Genomic DNA, 18,553 nt, shown 5'->3' with positions numbered 1-18,553 from the left:
TGAGTGATTTCAACGATCCGTTGTTCATATATTGTGGAGAGTTATTGGTACATGTTTGGTGGTGATAGGCTCGGAGCGCCAAGGTGGACACCGATTCACTTGATAGGCTATGACAAAAAGGAAGAAAAATACAGAGCTGAGAGCTTAAAGGTATGAGGTGAAAGACTTTCAGAGAGCCAAAGGCGAGTCAAGGTGAGAGGGGTGGAGAAGTAGCATAAATCCGAAGAGACATTTTAAGCCGCGACGAACTTGCGGACACCTATGACGGGCTATGTTAGTGACAGATCACACGCAAACTGAGTCAAGTGAGGATCTTACTCTCCAACCACCGAACGTATTCCTTCTGCTCCTTGAAGGCAATGTAGTCGGTGACCATGTTCTGGAACTCGATGTTCAGGCCACGCTCCTCGAGATAGCGACCCCAGAAAGCAAGCAGCTCAGGGTCCAGGTTCTCGGCAGGGGGACCGGCATAGAGGCTCTGGCGGGACCAGTCCTTCTCGGCAGTCTGTGCGTTGGCAATTTCGGCGCTCTTGAAGTGAGAGATCTCCTCGATCTGGAGGTCACCATCCTGGATAACGGCCTGGATCAGGAGAGCACCGTTGTTAGGCTTCTCAACGGTGACATTGATACGAGCCGGGAAGGTAGGGGGCAGAATCTCGTCCTCGCCTTCAGCGGGCTTGTTCTGGCTCTGGAAGTCGCCCTCGTCGCCCAGGGCATCGTCGGTGAGCTCGTCCATGGGGTCCTCGGCGAGGTTGTTGATATCAGCGACGGTGAAGGTGACACGGATTCTATGGAAAACGACGACGTATTAGTATTGCACAGACTGCCATAAAGAAACCCAAATATACTAACGTCTCGTTGCCGAAAGTCTTGGTCAAGACAACCTCCTGCTCACCCTCAACATCCTTAGCCTTCCACTCGCCAGTCTGCAAAGTGTAGTCAATGCTGGCCTGCTGCTCGCGAGCATCCTCTTGGCCAGAAGCCTTCTCATGCTTCAGCTCCTCTTCCAGCTTAGCAATAAGCTCAACGTCACCTAAGCCAGACCTCAGGCATTAGCGTATCTCCTCGGAGCACGAGTATCATCGGAAAAGGTTTCCAAAACAGTCGGTCCATTCTCTTCACATAAACGCAAGGCTGTTTCACTTACTCTCAGCGGCGGGCTCGCGGCGAATGGTGGAAGTTGAGAAGGCAGCGTAGGCGGGCTTGGAGGCCTGCTTCCAGGGCTGCACGAAAGCAGTCTTGGGCAGAACGGCCGGGCGAAGAGAAGTCCGAGCGACAGTGCGCGACAGACGCGGAACAGAGCGAGAAAAGGCACGAAGGGACAGCATTGTGACGGTGAATGGGGGAAATCCGGTTGAGGTTTGATGGAGAAAGCTTTTGAGGAAAGGATCCGGCCGAGCTAATCCGATGATGCGAATGCCAAGACCTGCGTTTTTTTTTGGCACCGCCTAACTTGGGTCTGCAGATCTGACGAAGCTGGTTTCCCCACAGCGATCTGGATATGCTCCAAGGTAATGATTAAAGCTATACTGGAAATGCGTTTGCAAGTCCTTCCATTATGAAAATACAGCTTTTGAAAAATCTGTGCGTGAGGTCGTGAATGGCTTGGTAAACATAATGAGAGCTTTGAAAGTAACAAAGGTGGACGATATATATCATGATGAACCGACTGATTTGCCCCAAAACTTGACCTATTGAAGTAATTTGGTCTCTCGTTCTGCAATGCCAAATAATACAATAAAAAAAGGGGTGGCAGCCAATCTCATGCCACACCTTTGTTGATGCACTGCTCACTTTGGTGTGTTTTTTTGCTCGAAATTTCAACGAGATCCCCTTTCATTATGTAAGTTTGTACTTGATTGAGAAAGCTACTAACCATATACTATACGCATGGTTGCATAGGTGGTTTCGCTGAATTATCCGGCGTGACTAGGTACTGTACAGGTATAAGGCCCTTGATAGCCTTCCATTCCATCAAATTGAATCGAGGCCCAAGGCCGATCGAGTCAACATTAATTACCAAATTTTTATCTATTGCATTCATCCACTCTTAACTTAAGGACTATGCAGCTCATGTTTCTTTGTATAGTCTCCGGAGAGCTCCACACTCCAGTCCGTAGGTGATGTCCCAGGCAGCTCAGCGGGAACATCGTTATGATGGCGAATTGGTAGATCCTCGCCCGGTGGCGTGGGATTTTGATTTCGTTTCCGTCGAACGCAGAAGCCGATCCAACAGAGAACCGCGATCAAGATTACCCCAATGGAGACTCCTACCCCAACGCCCGCTTTCGCACCAGTCGTTAAACCTGAATTGCTCCCTGCTGAAGAATCTGCTGCCGAATCTGATAATGAAGAAGTAGCGACCGCGGTATTTGTTGTTGCCGATGCGGCCGTTGAGGCGGCTGTTGATGCGTCTGTCGACGCGGCTGTCGACGCGGCGGTCAAGGCGGCCGTTGATGCCGAGGAAAGGTCTGATGACTGCCATACTAGTCCGACTGGAATCGCATGTATAATCGGGGTGGAATAGGTGATTGTGGTGGTTGTCGTCGGGGTGACGCCGAGAACGGTATATGTTATAGCGGTAGGATCGTGGCTGGTCATGACACAAGGCTCTAGGCTGTACCAAGCCTCACGATTTTCGGTCACTACCTCGAAGCCACTAGAGAGGAGAGTCCAGGTCAGATTCTGCCTGTGTGTTCGCGCATCCGATACTGTAACCATCTTACCTGGGACAACATGTTCCATAGGTCTCCGTTAGGGCTGCACCGAGCACGCTGGAGGATTGAAGAGCAATCGAATAGCCACTCGGGCATATCAACCCCGGGGAAAAAGTTGTGGCCGTTTTTGCCCAGCCGGATGGATAACAATCCGTCGCGGTGTCGCGCACAATATTGTAGATGCCCAAACATGTGCTCAACTGGCAATCTGAGGAAACCCAGTGTACACTCTCACAGGATGAAGGCGGAACGAATTGGGTGGTCAGTGGTATATTGGCCGTGCTGGTGCTGGTGGTGGTCGCCATGGTGGATTGTCAAGTCGAACCCTATTAAACCACCGCCACTGGGGGGAGGGAAGAGAAGAGAATGGCAGGAAATAGGCTCGTAATATTGAAGAACAAAGGTTCAAAAATCCACAAAACAGGAAGCCATTCTTCTCCTGAGTACCCCTCCGTCGCACAGACTCTTCATTTCCAAGGCGATCAACTGCTTCCACGGCTGCGCTTCGCCAAGCTGTGACAAACGACTGGTAAAGAAGCAGTTAGTGCGATGGGGGGTCGTGCTATGATGGGTGGTTTTTTGGCCCCCTGGCCCACCACCCCGATTACCATACGGAGTAGACTGGAGATAATGATTGACATCTAGAGTAGTTGAAGCGAAGCAACGGTAGTGACGCAGCTCGCATAACTAGCTGAGGTCGATAGGTCCGCGCATATCCGGCTATCATCCCAGCCAACATAATCTCCCCGGAAGCCCAATCGATGTTGTCGATGCATGACTCTTGTCCATGCCCATCGACCATGGAAATCCAGGGGTTCTTCGGGGCCAAACCCACCCGTGTCCCCCCCGGGCTCCACCTCGCGGTGGCCCACTGGACCCTCGGGACCCTCCGCCCCTGGCCCCGTGCCCGCCAACAAACACCATGGGACGCCGGAAGCTTACCGTGGGGGGGAATTTAATCAGGTTCTGTTTTGGCAGCTGGCCCAGGGTTGAATTCATCGTCTCAATCAAAAGATAACTATGGATCAAGTCCCTTCGACTTAACCGCAGTGGACGCTTTGCTGAGACACTGCAGAGAAAGGGCCCGTCTTTCGCCCCACCTTTTACAGCCGGGATTCTGTCAGCGCCAATCGGGCCATGAAGTAATATAATGTCCTATCACTCGGCTATCGGCTAGCCTATGGGTTTGATTAGCTTCATACAGGCGTAATCTTGGCGGTTAAGAGAGGAGACTCGCAACCCGAGTCCAGGGCTACGAATACCAAACAGTGAACACTCCACGATCGCTTTTCTTAATGAGATTATTCACGGTGGTTCTTTGGTCGATGATCAAAAATCCCTAAATACTATTCTCCTCTTCTTTGAGAATCCTCAGTCGTCTTCAAACCGCACAATCTCCGCGCCCAGGGAAACACCCGCTATGACTCTCGGTTCGCTAGCTCGGTCTACCCAGCAGCTTCATGAAGCCGTACGAGATGGCGCAACTTGGGGCTATGTCATTTACCGCACTACCTACACTTCTCAATCCGACGGTGCTTTCCCTCAATTCCTCGATCTTCTAAATTCCTCCATCAAACACGAATTGTTCTCTCCATGCGCGACGGCACAGGGAGATATCCGACACGCTCCGGACGCGACTACCTGTAACGAGATATGGGCCCAGTACCAGCCAATCGTTATGGCCCACCAAGCCCAGTTCAATCGAGCATCGGTAGATTCACTTCGTTTACATTTTCAATCCTGGGTGAAGGCGCGAGAGGGGCGCAATAACCCCGCTTTATACCGAACATGTATCGTATTCGACGAAGAGTCATTACAGGCATTTCTGGAGGCTCCTCCCTCGACCCAAATAATAGAAACGAATTTCAAGAAGCCTTTTGATGCAGGTCGCTTTGTGAAAGTTATTTCAGCGTCGGCAGAGGCTGAAGAGTTTGATGGGTTTCTGGGCGCGGAGTATCCGAACGAGCATTCTGACGGAATTAGAATGGATTTGACTTCTCATGAAAGGAAACACACGGCCGCCGGGAACTCGGATTCTGAGGAGTATGATGGATTTATGGGAGGATAAAATCATTGACTAATGATCTATCTGCGTCTGGAGTAACTATGAAATGATTTTGAGACCTGCTTAATGAGATCTGCATACGGAACAATAAAATTTAATATCCCGACAGGCTCAGTAATATAGCATATTAAATTTGGTTATTTTTCCTAATTGATAGAGGGAGTGTGTCTTGGGCGTTCTAGATCCCTTGCCATTCCATACAACGACCCGTCTATATTGAATTTCATTGCTACTTACTGATTGGAGGTACAAGCTAACCAGCCTAGCATGGTAAGCTGCTAGATCAGTGATAACTATCTTAGTTTGAAATTGAAATTTTTTTTTTCAATAGTAGCCAGCCAGATCACGAGATAGGTGCCAGCCCCCGGGGCCAGGTCCGACCACAAGCTGGCCAAACTAGGCATCTCGAATTCCGGAAACTTTCTCAGTCATTCATTCATCCGTATGGCCCCGTACATGGCAAGCTCAATTGTGATACTGTCATAATCTCATTTCAAATATTGACCACAGGATTTGATGTTGTCGTAATGTGATTTCACATTACGACGACATCTCAAAGGTATATCGTTCAAAAGGGTTAGAGAACAGACCGTGTAGTGCACCATTCCACAGAATAGTGACTGCCAATCAATTAAAGAAGAGCGGTTTTGAACTCACTTCGGACATTTTTGCCTTGTTTCTCTCCCCCAAGCGATTCATGATTCGTACTTCCATGCTACAGCATGAAGATAGTATCCACTTTGTTGGTCGGAGATGAGACTCGCAAACGATTTCTCATTCGTTGGGAGATATGCCAAGCTTCATGATGTGGTCACCATGCTAATTCTAAAATCTGCCAGGAGAAATTTAATGGTTCCAACAGATGCCCACCAACCAACCCAACACCTCCGAGCCCCAGGCCTGGGATCAACCCCCGTCTGCCGATGATATGACGTATGGATGGGTGAAAAACAAGCCCCTCTTTGCTAGACTTTGTTATCGGCGCTAACCATTGCAAAGAGACCTATACAAAACGACCGAAAATTGGCAGTGTATCTTCAGGACCAAAAAAAACGTCTTGGCTATCCTTCCATTGCTCAAGTGTCCAAACTGTCTCATCAGACTTTTCAAACAGAAAGTATTTTCTGTCGTAATATAAAACATGTACATTATTTAGAAGCGCGTGCGAAGCATTCAATTAACTATTGATCGGCGTATCGCTTTCTTTGATACGCTATCTCAACACATTTACTGTAGGATGATCAAAATCAAAGTCGATAATTCTGATAATTCCTCGATGGGAATTTGGGGAGTATTTTTGTATGTAACATGACAAAATATTTTAACAGTTCATCAATGATAAAGAATATTCATACGATGGAAAGAGAGAGAACCAATGTATCCCATATGCGCCAATTGTCCACTCGGTTACACCGGAGAGAAGAAAACAAGCAGAAGAAATAGAGAGGATGTTTAAAATCATCATGACATGCCCTTGGGCGGAAAGCTCGAGGATTGCTTCACGCCATCTTGAGTCAGGCGGCAGAACTTCATAGAGCTGAGACCTGTCCATTCGCCATTCCAGTGCTTCAATGCATGGAGTACATCCGCGTCGCCCAATTCAGGCACCCAGAACCCAGTCTTGAACTCCTTCTGCTCCGTTTCTGTCCGCTGTGTCAACGCCTCTTCACGTTTAATCGGGGGGCGGCCTTTTCGACGCTCTTGTTGAAGTTTCTCGAGCTCCTCTGCGTCTCGGTTGATGCATCTGCATGGTATTAGGTCCGAGATAATAAAGTCAATGTAGAGTTTTGCACGTACTGTGTGACAATCTCCGCCAGCTCGGCATCGGATAGCGGTTGGTCGATGGCTTGAACGGCTTCGTGGAAATATTCAATTCGGTCCACTGCATATTGATCAGAAAATAGTTTGCAATCGCTAATCGAGACACTGGTTCTCACTGTAAGGTTGGCGAGCTTTCAGCACCATCGCCGTATGGCGGGACAGACGGTCGTCCCGGGCGCCAGCACGGCGCAAACGTCGGGCATCTCGACTATTTTCATGGAGTGAGTCGACCACACCATGACGCTTCTTAGCAATGTGCTTGTGCACCTTCTGAAGAGTACGAGGCATGGTTGAGATTGTGCTATCGTAGTTTCCTGCTGCGCGGCCCGCCGACAATTATTTTTTGGGCGCCTGCAGAATCGGGCGGTGACGGCTTAATCACCGCCTTCCCTAAAACGCCATGCATCGCGTCTGCGCGTCGAGGGGAACAAACGAGAACAAACATTCCACTAACAGGCGATGGAGGTATTTACTTGGTAAATCCTCGTCCCTTTGGTCCTTTCTTCATCTTTTGACTTATCCACGCGTTGGTCCTCTGTGGGTTTTGGAAGCGCATGTTATTCCTTCTTGACTCGATACGAGGACCCGCCTGTTCCTTGAACGGTGCCCACCATGGGTATCAAAGGTATGCCCTCCCCCTGGACTGGCCAAGAAAGGGAGCTAATTCGCTTCATAAACCTAGGACTTCACGGTCTGCTAAAGTCAATCCAAAAGCCATGTCATTTGAAGAAATATAGCGGACAGACTCTTGGTGTTGACGCTTATGGATGGCTCCACCGTGGTACGGTCGCCTGCTCGGTGGATTTGGTCTTGGAACGACCAACAAGGAGGTACTTCACCCATCCACCAAGTGTATTACATGTGAGCGTCCACAAAAGCTGAATTCGCTCTAGACATCTTGATTTCGTTCTTCACCGAGTCCGCATGCTTCTCTATTTCGGTGTCACCCCATACCTTGTATTCGATGGCGATAATCTTCCCAGTAAAGCGGGCACAGAGCAAGACCGACATCAACGACGTCAGGAGAGCAAAGCCTTGGGTCTGGAGCTGCAGCGGAAAGGCAGAATGCCCGAAGCTTACCAAGAGTTCCAAAAGGCTGTCGACGTCACTCCTTACATGGCTCGACAACTGATCGAAGAATTGAAGAAGATGAATGTACAATATGTTGTGGCGCCCTATGAGGCAGATGCCCAGTTGGTGTACCTTGAACAGCAGGGTATCATTGATGGTATTATCTCAGAAGACTCTGACTTGTTGGTATTTGGCGCCAAGAGACTTTTATCAAAGCTAGATCAGCATGGTGATTGCATTGAGATCAATCGGGCAGATTTTACAGCATGCCGCGAGGTCAGCCTGGTCGGTTGGACTGATGCTGATTTTCGACGAATGTGCATTTTGAGCGGCTGTGACTACTTGGCTAACATCCCAAAGATGGGATTGAAAACTGCATATCGAAGCATACGCAAACATCGGACAGTAGAGAAAGCTCTTCGCATGCTACAATTTGAGAGCCACTTGCAGGTTCCCGCGGACTATCTTGCCAAGTTTGAACAAGCTGAGCTTACCTTCCTTTACCAGCGTGTGTTCTGTCCCAATGCTCAAAAGCTGGTCCCATTGATGGCCCCCGAAGATGGTGTGAACTTGGACGAACTGCCTTTTATCGGCAGTGATGTGGAAGCTCATATTGCGGCTGGCGTTGCAAGCGGAGATTTGGACCCTACAACCAAGGAGCCTATTCAGATGAAGCCTTTGACTGCAGGTAAATTGCCCCTGGCAATAAGTCGCCGTCAAACCCTAGGATCTTCTTCAGAGCTGAAGCCCAGCAAGCCCATCAGTTCGTTCTTCACACCGAAGCGAACTCCGTTGGCGGAGTTGGATCCCAACAGCTTGACACCGTCTCCGAGCCAACAGCGGCTGCTGGAACGGAATGTGAACAACTCCTGGCAGCCCAATTCGGCTCCCTTACGCTCTAATACGATGAGATCAACACCGCTGCGGGCATTCTCAGACCAAGGCCTCAGTCCCATGGTGCGGAGTGTTGAACGCAATACGTTCTTGGCGCAAACAGCGAGATCATCCACTCTACAGCCTATCAAGAGGCAAAGATTATGCTCTGAAACCGAGGACGATCAACTGCCTGCTCGACCTAGCGCTCGTAGTCGATTTTTTGCGGCTAGCACCGATCAAGGTAGCCCTAGTGGACAGAAAGCGTCCCGCACAAAAAAACAGCGGAAGTCAACACTTGATGTTTTCTCTGACGAGGTGGCAGAGGATATTTTTTGCAATATCCCCGAACCAGATTCACAGTCGGAGACTGTGGAGACTATCACACAGAAACCAGATGTGAACCACAGTGGGGATAGTGGAGACAAGTACCCTTCGATTCCCCAGACCGTGGATGGTCCACCCTCCACCGAAGATGACAAGGGTTCAAAGACGAGTCAGCCATGCAAGGATACCTCGTTTGACCTTGCTCTTCAATATCATGTTCGGCGTCAAAATTCTACAATTACCTCCCAATTCACTTTTCAGTCTGGACCAAAGGAGTCCGCGATACCCCGTCCGACTGCGTCTAGAATCCCGGTTATCCGGACAGTACACAAGCCTGCATTGTTTACATCTCCCAGAACATCATCCTCGGTGGCTAACCAAACACAAGTCGTTCAGCGGCAGCGTCTGACCCCATTGCAACGCATGGGCCAGACAGCACTCACTCGATCGCACACAATCAATTTTCCCACAAAACTACGAGTCACTCCGTTGAAGCACGACACGGATCAGATGGAATCCAATACATTTGAACAGCTTTCTTGCGAAGTTAACACTGCACAAGGTAGTGAGGACTTGATCATTCCTGACAGCGAGGATGAAGAAGAGATAGACCACAGCATCTTGGGACAGACTACACCTTTGGATCTGAAGCGTTTCTCTTTCACTGCTCAGTGAAATACGCATTTGGTGATCATGGGTATGGAGCATTGGATCAAATGGAGTACACAGCATCAATCATGGGGCGTCTATTTTGTTGGCCGATGGGCTTGCCATATTTTTTCTGAACGCGAGGAGGGAGTGGATGTCATATTTCTATTACTATCATTCGCATATGCATTTCTAGGGTCTTTCTGTCAACAATTCATTTAGCGGTTAACACGGTTGATGTGATCTTGTCTGTGCATGAAGCCATCGACGTAGGCGATAATCTGGAGGCTGGGGCGGCAACGGGCGGTGGGGCGGACTTTAAGTCGCCCCACGCTAGACCCGATCCAGACGAGTCTCAAAGTGGGCTGTGTCCGATCAGCCCGGCAGAATGCTAGATATAGCAGGCGGTCGGAGATCCGTTTCCTAGGAAGCGGCCGAGTAAACAATGGCGGTTGGCCCAGCCTCCCAGATTCTCATACATCGTCTCCATCCCCAGCCTCCAGCAGCTTCATTTCGCCAGATTTGAGCCTAACGTGGTTTCTGTGTATTCCAGCTACGATCTTTTCCCTTCCCCCTTCCATTCCTTCTACATACTTCTCTCTTTCAACACACCTTGTTCACACTTGCTGTGCGAAAGGCTTCAAGATCTCTGACCTGTACCACCACTCTTCTCTAGGTGCGATTCGACTTTGAAGAGGCAGTTAATTGTCAACACTTGCCAGCGTCCGGGCTTGCCTTCGACACCATTGACGACATTCAGAATCAATCCGCTCTTCGTCCTCGCATCTTATCTCCCGCATTCTTCCCTTCCACATTCCATACCAACGATCTTATCAGGCCGATCACAGGCTCCTGCTTCTTTGTTGAATATCAAGTTAGCGCCGCAAACCGGCGTTCTTGTACAGGCTTGAATAACCCTCGATCTCCATTACTCCTTCTCGGAGATCCGAGAAGTGAGTCGATCAACAAGCGAAAGAAAGGAGTGGTTGCTTCCGCGCCGTAACAAGTCGCAATGGCGGTTGCAATCGGAGGTGGCCTGGGCCGTATGTGACATCCTGACAATAACCGCTGACTCATATGGGTTAATTGGCTGACTTGGTTAATAGGTTTCATTCCGATGATCGGTTACCATCATGTGCTGATGATCATCATCGCCGTATCAATAATCTTGCTATGTAAGTCTGCTCCCAAAGACCTGCAAGCGAAGCTGGCCATGCTGTTTTGACCCAACATATGCTAACACACAACAGCACTATTGCTGGCTGGATGTTCTTCATCATCTCCCCAGATTCCCGATATCTTCTTAATCTCCATGTACTACGAAAGATACGAGCCTGTTCTCGATAGCTCACAAGTATATCCGGACGTCGTAACAGCAATGTCGAATATTGTCCGCAGTGCCGAGCTAGAGGTTCGAGTTGGGTACTTCGGTATCTGTGTGCAACCTGATGGTGGCTCTTTCATCTGCAACGCAAATGCTACCGCCCTAGCTGAGATTGTCACTGTGGATGCAGACCCTCTCAACTTGATCTGGATTGCTTCAACCTTCAAAGATGCAGTAGTCTTCCCCTATCTCCTGTAAGTCACTTACCTATGAATTCTTAATTATTCAGCAAAGCTAATAGTCTTATAGCATTGTTGCTGTCATTTTCGCTTTTCTCTGCTTCATTCTACTCGCCACTTTCCCCGGCTGGCACGACGAAATTGACGAGTCTGGTTCAGATATTGAAGTCCGCCCGTTTCCTTCCCGGCCTGTGTCCCAAGTTGCTCTAGCTCTGATCTTTGTCTCTTCCGTGTTCGTCCTTGTTTCAGTATTATGGCAACACACCGCATCAGTTGCAGCCAGTACGATCGCCCAAGATTTCGGGAATGGTGTCGTCAAGAGCGGTGTTGGCACTTCCGCCATGGTGCTTGGTTGGTTCGGCTTTGTCCTTTTAGTCATTGTCACAATCGGCCTTCTTGTCATGATTCTCAGCATCAAAATCATCAAGAAGTTGACCGACGACGACGAGTAAACCATCCTGAGTGAACCAGTTGATTGATTCATTTATGCGCCATTTTGCTTTCATTATTGAAATCTTCTCACCTTTTGCATTTATCTTTTCCAACCTTGAATACCACACACCTCAATCTTTCTACCTGCACGACACAAATGGGAAATGAATAATATTCACAAGCACAAACGACCACAGCTTGTGACACGGACTGGATGAAACGGACTACGGGACTTGGGACAATTGATCCCTACGGAATACGGACGGGTTTGGACACTTTGGGAACTATGAACATACTTCGAGGATCAGGATCTTCTACAACACCTTCTCTCTTACACCGGCTTGAAAAGCAACGCCGTGTATCTGGGTCATGGGATTGGTCAGCTTGTTCTGTTCATATGTCAGGATATACTGATCTGACATGGAAAGATTATCATCAAACCTTCCAAGTGATTATCTTTGTAAAGCCTTTTGGCCGGCGTTTTTTTTGGTTATGTCACCGCTTTGCTATTCGAGCTCTAGGCGTTTTTCATTCGGCCATGTATAAAACATGTTTTCTTTTCTTCGACTTCAGTTCCAAACTGGAAAATTTCTGATTTTATTGACTGGCTTTGTGTGGTTATGCATATAAGTTGCTGATGTCAATAAGCGCTGCTCTAGATAGTGATTGCTCCAAGAATGCAAACTCAAAAATTCATAAACCTCTACTCAGAAATCAACTCATATATCATGAAGATAGGCAGGGTCTTCCTCTTCAAACAAATATTTCTAGCCGTAACATAAAAGCCATCATGAGTATCCAACTCTCTGAGCATGATTTTATGATAAGATGTTCTCAAAGTCTAATTCACCAAGGGCCTCTATCTCTTGCTTGGGCATGCTTGCTAGTCACCCAAGAATCCTATGGAAGCACTTGAATCTCTATACAGTCATGAGGTAGTCTATTCTTTCAATGCATGACATCATCGAGCAGCTGTATCTATGTGCACCCGTGGCGAGTGTAGGAGCTCATAGATCTTTTGATTCTCATATACGGACTATCGTCCATCTACTCCCTATATGACTTCAACCCTGATAACCATTTGGATTTTCCGTCATTGCTGGGTTCTCACAACTTCGCCTTGCTCTCTTCTCGACCTGCCAAGTTGACATGAGGAGATCGGATGGGCCGAGTAACAACGTAGAAAGCAAAGCCTTGGGACTTGGTAGAGAACTAGATAACAACAAATTTTTGTCAGCTAATTGCTCGTCTCATTCAAGACGATAGCACCTCGGTGCAAGAACATGGGTTTTTTGGAAGCAACGAACTTTGACCTTAGATCCAACGTGGAAGAAGGCAAAATCTCCCGGAACGAGATGGTGGGTCACTCCAGTGGCCTCGTCCTGCATAGTGAAAAGAAAGCCAGGTTATTAGTATTTTCAAAACACATTTCGAAATAGACCTTCCCGTGTGACCTGTTCGATGACATACCAAAACATCAATCTGACCACTCAGGACATATTTTGACTCCTCGTAGCTATAGTGTGCAGGCCTTTGAGCACCGGCCACAATCTTATAGAATCCTGAGGTGATGTCTGCGGGGGATTCGGTCTGGGTGTGAGTCGAATGGAAATCGGCTGTAATTGCGTTCTCACCCTGGGGCAGAGAGACGAACTCATGGCCAGCGCCTTTGATAACGGTAAGAGGTACAAGGTTGTTAGACACTTTGCAAAATGAACACTATTAGCGACTCTGGAATGGTTGCTAATATCTATTTTCTTGTCCAATCTCGCCCGCGATTGTAACGAAGAACTTACTCTTGGAGTTTTCTTGCTTGCTTATCGATAGATGAAAAAAAAAACGAATACCATGAGAAAAAATACTATTAAATAGAACAACTAGCTTGTCCGATTGCAAATCGGGCACTTTCCCGGAACCTAGCAAAGCTCCCGCGTGCTTTAACCTGTTGAGGGGAAGAAACCCCGGTTTCCAAGCCCGGAGAGTGGGGAAAATATCGGATGAGGGGCCCGGTATCCACTGTAGGTGGCTTCTTGAACTCGATAAACAATTGCGTGCTTTATTGCATAACATTATTCTCATGCAAGAGAAATTTCTATATTTCTCATTCAAAAAAGCTAGAGGCATGTCGGAAAAAGAAACTTCTATTTCATGCAAGATTAATAGAATGTGCAACACATGGTACTTATATCAATAAGCCGTAAAAGATTGTATAATCATCAAACAACAAGTAAGCTAGCTTGCACGGAAATGAACTCTATGTCATAATAAGACTATCCAGCTATTTCTTACAGACGAGACACCTCTCTAAATTGGTTTGCGATCCTCTCTCCAATTTCAGGCTCGACCTTGCTGAACATGGCAATCACGGCTTGTCTCAACTCTTCAGAAACTCCTTCCAGCGATTCGGAAACATTTGAAATCCACCGAGATTTCTCGTTCTCATCAAATACCTTGCTCCACAGATCTCTTGGCTGTTGAAAATCCTCTTCATCCACCGGTATCTCATGTGGACCAAGGATAGCATCGCGCTGAAGGCGCTCAGTGTGGCGCACGAAAGAGACCGGGTGGTTTGGCACGACTCGGCTAAGGGAGCTTCGCACATAGTTTGGATCGGATCCATAATTCTTGGTCACAGTACCTAGTCCATCTCTCTCAAAGGGGGCGTAAACAGGGCAGATTGCTCGATTGGGGGAAGCTGCGCATAGTTCACCCCAAGACGGTATCGCTGCGCATCTGGGTAGGCAAACATTCGAGCTTGGAGCACTGCATGATTCTTGTCAATATATTTTCAAATTCCAGTAAGTATAGGTGGGGAATAAATACTGGGGTCAGGAGTCATCGCAATCCCAGGTACCATGTTTGAAGGGGAAAATGCAGCTTGCTCAATCTCCGCGAAGTAGTTTTCTGGCTGAGGTTTCTTTAGTATCCCCCCAAAAAATCTTATACAACATGTAGTCTTACGTTTTTGCTGAGAGTCATTTTGCCCACCTCTATCAATGGAAAGCTTTTGTGTGACCAGACCTTGGTAATATCGAAAAGAGCGCGGCCAAACTCCTCCGCCTGCTCGGGGTTCATGACCTGAATGTACATCTTCCAAACTGGGAAATGACCGCGGGAGATAGATTCCCATAAATCCTGAGTGTGAAAGTCGGCATTGGCACCAGCCAGTCGTGTACCCTGTTGATTAGACAAATACGTTGGACTTTCAACAGGGCGGAAGTGGAATTTGCAGTATCTGAAAGTTCCGTCCGGGGCCACCAGTTTAAAAGTATGAACACCAAACCCAGTCACTCGTCGGATCGAATCAGGAAGACCTCGTGACCCAAAGAGGTGCATAAGAGCGTGTACACTTTCCGGTTGGTTGACATGAAAGTCCCAAAACTAGACCTGTCAGGAATCGCTCATCTGTTTTTTTTTTTTTTTTTTTTTTTTTTTTCAACAGTACTCACCATGGTCGGATCCGGTCGATTAGTCGCGGGATGTCTTTTGTGGCTCCTATTCAAGGAAGGGAATCGCATGGGATCGCGTACGAAGAAAACGGGCTTTTATATATCAGTCTTATAGGAGCAAATTGGTGATCTCTGAAACTTACAATATGATTTCCGACAATATCATGGTTTCCATCTTCGGTGAAAAATTTGACAGAGAATCCACGTACATCTCGAACTGTATCGGCACTACCCTTTTCTCCTCCGGTGGTGCTAAGACGAAAGAGAACTTGAGTCTTTTTGCCAATCTGACTGAGAAATTTTGCCCCAGTTAGAGAAGAGACATTGTTAGTCACTTCGAAAGTGCCCCAGGCGCCTGCTGCTTTGGCATGAACAACTCTGCTACACGTCAGCAAATCCGAATTGACGTGATTAGAAGATATCTAACCTCTCTGGAATTCGCTCTCGGTTAAAATGAGACAAAGTCTCAAGAAGAAGAGTATCTCCTAATGTTGTAAAGCCACCACCACCTGCCATGGGCAAAGTGGTACTGACGGAAGGGTCAGAAATTGGCTGACCTTTGGTAAAGGTCAGTATCAAGGACGTCGGTCAATTTGTTGTCGCTCACCTTCCGCCAGGGTAAATCCTCGTTGATCCATCTTAAAATATCTCTAGATAATTGATAGATTATGCTCGACAGTCAATCCAGGATAGCTTGTGTTGGTATTATATATCTATAGTTTGCGATCTGCTATCTTTTATAGCCTCACTCCTTTCCATGAGCAGTTTATCTCTATCCAGCGATCCGAAATAACTCCGTCAATTTTTGCCTAAGAAATCCTATCAACAAAGGGCGGTGATACTATTGGACTCCCTTTGAAATGATAAGACATTTGCCTTGAGGCTACTGAAGGCCCGTTGATTGCCGAGTCTTCTCCGATCGTATGTTTCTAAAATTCGGGTTCTACATTACGTGCATGAATCGGCTATCACGGAATTAGTCGAAATTCCAGCAGTCTGGCTTCCGATATCATCGTGAAAAATTGGAAAACATATGCAAGCGTTGCAGGCTGCCAAGGTAGGTTTGGAGTGCGGAGATGCTTCCCCTCATGAGGGGGCACTCGTCAAATCTGGCGGAGTTAACTCGGCAAGCCTCTCGGCAATAGTTCGGAGCCCACGGCCAAGCCTCGATCAACATGAAGAAGCTTGTTGCAAACTACTGGACGTGATATCATGCCCCCGAAACCTATTATTATCCATACTGAGCTTACTGAGTCCCCCCCAACAAACGCCACAAGCCGTATGGCCAGCCTTATGAGGTAGTACTACCATTTCAAGCGCGATTTTTTTGAACAACCTGTCAGCTCCACGATGACGCCCAGTACATTTCAGATGAGGCGTCCGGAACTCGGCCCAGATGCTGGTTTTTCATTGAGTCTGAGCATATATAAACTTGGACGTTTAGTTCGTTTATGTATCCTTTAATCCATCAAGATCCTCAATCATTCTATCTAAACATAGAACCTATTGCAATTCCTTCTTGTCCTTTCGAGGCGCCAATCTCAAAACCATGGCAACTGTATCAAACGGCTCCGAGTACGACTTCATTGTTGTTGGAGGTGGTACTGCCGGTAATGCTGTCGCCGGCCGCCTTGCTGAAAATCCAGACGTCCGTATTCTGGTGGTTGAGGCCGGCATTCCCAACCCAGACCAGATCGAAGAAATCACTACTCCTGCAAAGGCTTTCGAGCTTCGCGGAAGCAAATATGATTGGGCTTACAAGACGACTATGATCAAGCGCGACGATTATGAAAGAATCGAAAAGCCAAATACTCGCGGCAAAGCTTTGGGTGGAAGCTCATGTGCCAATTACTTCACTTGGATCCCCGGTTCCAAGCCCACGTTCGACGACTGGGAGGAGTTTGGTGGTCATGAATGGAACTGGGACCGTTGTGTAGAGTATCTACGCAAATGTGCCACCTACCATGATGATGAGAAGCTATATCCCGCCGAACTGAGCAAGATCGGAAGTGGAGGCCCAGTACAAATTGCACATGCCGACTTGGTTCCGGAAATGAAGCCCTTCCGCGATGCTCTAACTGAAGCCTGGGTCTCCAAGGGCGAGGAATTGACCGAAGATATCTATTCAGGAGAGATGAGAGGTCTTACCCACTGCGTTGATACCATCTATCAAGGCCAGCGTCAAGGCAGCTTCTTATATCTGAAAGATAAACCAAATGTGACGATCCTCTATGGAGTCCAGTCTAAGCGTCTTATTATCGACCCAGACACCCGTATCTGCTCCGGTGTCACTGTTGTTAGTGGAGAATCTGGCACCGAAATCTCAGTCTTTGCTAGCCGCGAAGTCATTCTGTCCCAGGGTGTTTTTGAGACTCCTAAGCTGTTGATGTTGAGCGGAGTTGGGCCCGCTGCTGAATTGAAACAACATGGCATTGATATTGTGGTCGACTCACCTCACGTCGGACAACATCTTCTCGACCACCCCATCGTGCCGTTTGTCCTTCAAATCAAAGATGGCTATGGCCTAGATGATCACATCCTGAGATCAGGTCCACTTAAGGATGCTGCTGTTTCAGCTTACCAGCGGGATAAGACAGGCCCAATTAGCTCGGGACTCTTGGAGCTTGTCGGGTTCCCTCGTATTGACCAGCGTCTTGAGAAGTACCCAGCATATCGCGAAGCCAAGGCAGCGAACGGCGGACTGGACCCATTTGGTCCTGCTGGGCAGCCTCACTTTGAGCTTGACTTCGTTGGTATGTTCAGCACTGCTTTCCAATGGCACTATCCAGTGCCTGAAAAGGGCAGTTATATGACAGTTATTGTCGATCTTCTTCGCCCTCTGTCCGAAGGAGAGGTCAAGCTGAACAGTCGTAACCCCCTGGTGCAGCCTAACATCAACCTGAATTTCTTTGGCAATGACCTTGACATTCTGGCAATGCGCGAGGGTGTTCGCTGGACTTATGATGTTCTTACCACTGGGGCTGGATTCAAGGACATTATTGTCCAGGAATACCCTTGGAAGATGCCACTCCATTCCGATGAGGAGATGAAGAGGGCTGTTTTGGACCGGAGCCAAACTGGATTCCGTATGATTCTTGGTTTCTTGTGACTTTTCAAATTTGTACTGATAATATATGACAGATCCCTGCGGGACTGCACGTCTCTCCAAGAGCGTCCACCACGGTGTCGTTGACTCGAAGCTTCGGGTGCATGGAGTTCGCAATCTCAGAGTTGTGGATGCGTCCGTCATCCCCGTCATTCCGGACTGCCGCATTCAAAACTCGGTTTATATGATTGGCGAGAAGGTGAGTGCCCTACTTCGGTCTGAAATTGATAATAATTCTAATATTTGACCTAGGGAGCCGACATCATTAAAGCCGCGCACAAGGACATCTTTGAGGCCAAGAGTATTCCTTACTTTGTTTCCAGTAGACTGTGAGTAATTGCAGTTTTCTGCCTGGCTCAACCTAGGCCTTTCGAGCGCCTTACTATAAGGCTGGATAGTGAATATTGCTTCTTCCATGCTTGTATTTGAAATGAAATCCATCCTGCTTCTGCCTTTAATATCAAAATGCTGTCCATTAATC

General features: G+C 47.9%; 9 protein-coding genes across 9 annotated transcripts; 4 read left to right on the top strand and 5 right to left on the bottom strand.

Annotated features, from left to right (window-relative positions):
* Positions 1-233: 233 nt before the first annotated feature.
* Positions 234-1,328, bottom strand: N7462_001905 (MAM33 family protein; the record flags this gene model as incomplete). The annotated part of the gene is made up of 4 exons (XM_057073631.1): positions 234-259; positions 319-788; positions 853-1,033; positions 1,148-1,328. The coding sequence occupies 4 exons, from the start codon at positions 1,326-1,328 to the stop codon at positions 234-236; spliced, it is 858 nt and encodes a 285-aa protein (XP_056937272.1).
* A 727-nt stretch (positions 1,329-2,055) lies between these two features.
* N7462_001904 (uncharacterized protein) lies at positions 2,056-3,022 on the bottom strand (the record flags this gene model as incomplete). The annotated part of the gene is made up of 2 exons (XM_057073630.1): positions 2,056-2,659; positions 2,727-3,022. 2 exons carry the CDS (start codon positions 3,020-3,022, stop codon positions 2,056-2,058), a joined length of 900 nt encoding a protein of 299 aa, XP_056937271.1.
* Positions 3,023-4,137: 1,115 nt separating this feature from the next.
* On the top strand, positions 4,138-4,785 carry N7462_001903 (uncharacterized protein; the record flags this gene model as incomplete). The annotated part of the gene is made up of 1 exon (XM_057073629.1): positions 4,138-4,785. The coding sequence occupies one exon, from the start codon at positions 4,138-4,140 to the stop codon at positions 4,783-4,785; it is 648 nt and encodes a 215-aa protein (XP_056937270.1).
* A 1,458-nt stretch (positions 4,786-6,243) lies between these two features.
* On the bottom strand, positions 6,244-6,891 carry N7462_001902 (translation machinery-associated protein 16; the record flags this gene model as incomplete). Its single annotated transcript, XM_057073628.1, has 3 exons — positions 6,244-6,526; positions 6,580-6,664; positions 6,720-6,891. 3 exons carry the CDS (start codon positions 6,889-6,891, stop codon positions 6,244-6,246), a joined length of 540 nt encoding a protein of 179 aa, XP_056937269.1.
* A 324-nt stretch (positions 6,892-7,215) lies between these two features.
* Positions 7,216-9,549, top strand: N7462_001901 (putative exonuclease; the record flags this gene model as incomplete). Its single annotated transcript, XM_057073627.1, has 3 exons — positions 7,216-7,228; positions 7,286-7,433; positions 7,497-9,549. 3 exons carry the CDS (start codon positions 7,216-7,218, stop codon positions 9,547-9,549), a joined length of 2,214 nt encoding a protein of 737 aa, XP_056937268.1.
* Positions 9,550-10,534: 985 nt separating this feature from the next.
* On the top strand, positions 10,535-11,537 carry N7462_001900 (Fig1 domain-containing protein; the record flags this gene model as incomplete). The annotated part of the gene is made up of 4 exons (XM_057073626.1): positions 10,535-10,565; positions 10,629-10,697; positions 10,773-11,100; positions 11,156-11,537. The coding sequence occupies 4 exons, from the start codon at positions 10,535-10,537 to the stop codon at positions 11,535-11,537; spliced, it is 810 nt and encodes a 269-aa protein (XP_056937267.1).
* Positions 11,538-12,624: 1,087 nt separating this feature from the next.
* Positions 12,625-13,236, bottom strand: N7462_001899 (ethanolamine utilization protein; the record flags this gene model as incomplete). Its single annotated transcript, XM_057073625.1, has 3 exons — positions 12,625-12,729; positions 12,825-12,899; positions 12,988-13,236. Coding segments are annotated over 3 exons (429 nt in total), but the record flags the coding sequence as incomplete, so codon positions are not given.
* A 566-nt stretch (positions 13,237-13,802) lies between these two features.
* N7462_001898 (uncharacterized protein) lies at positions 13,803-15,604 on the bottom strand (the record flags this gene model as incomplete). Its single annotated transcript, XM_057073624.1, has 7 exons — positions 13,803-14,168; positions 14,372-14,425; positions 14,479-14,898; positions 14,967-15,059; positions 15,110-15,344; positions 15,394-15,523; positions 15,574-15,604. The coding sequence occupies 7 exons, from the start codon at positions 15,602-15,604 to the stop codon at positions 13,803-13,805; spliced, it is 1,329 nt and encodes a 442-aa protein (XP_056937265.1).
* Positions 15,605-16,515: 911 nt separating this feature from the next.
* N7462_001897 (GMC family oxidoreductase) lies at positions 16,516-18,405 on the top strand (the record flags this gene model as incomplete). The annotated part of the gene is made up of 3 exons (XM_057073623.1): positions 16,516-18,052; positions 18,108-18,271; positions 18,325-18,405. The coding sequence occupies 3 exons, from the start codon at positions 16,516-16,518 to the stop codon at positions 18,403-18,405; spliced, it is 1,782 nt and encodes a 593-aa protein (XP_056937264.1).
* Between the last annotated feature and the right edge of the window lie 148 nt (positions 18,406-18,553).

The sequence above is a fragment of the Penicillium macrosclerotiorum genome, assembly GCF_028827735.1.
Source record: "Penicillium macrosclerotiorum strain IBT 26536 chromosome Unknown utg000002l_segment0_segment0, whole genome shotgun sequence".
Lineage (NCBI taxonomy): Eukaryota > Fungi > Ascomycota > Eurotiomycetes > Eurotiales > Aspergillaceae > Penicillium > Penicillium macrosclerotiorum.
The sequence above is the reverse complement of the archived record's forward strand: the minus strand, read 5'-3'. Positions and strand labels throughout refer to the sequence as shown.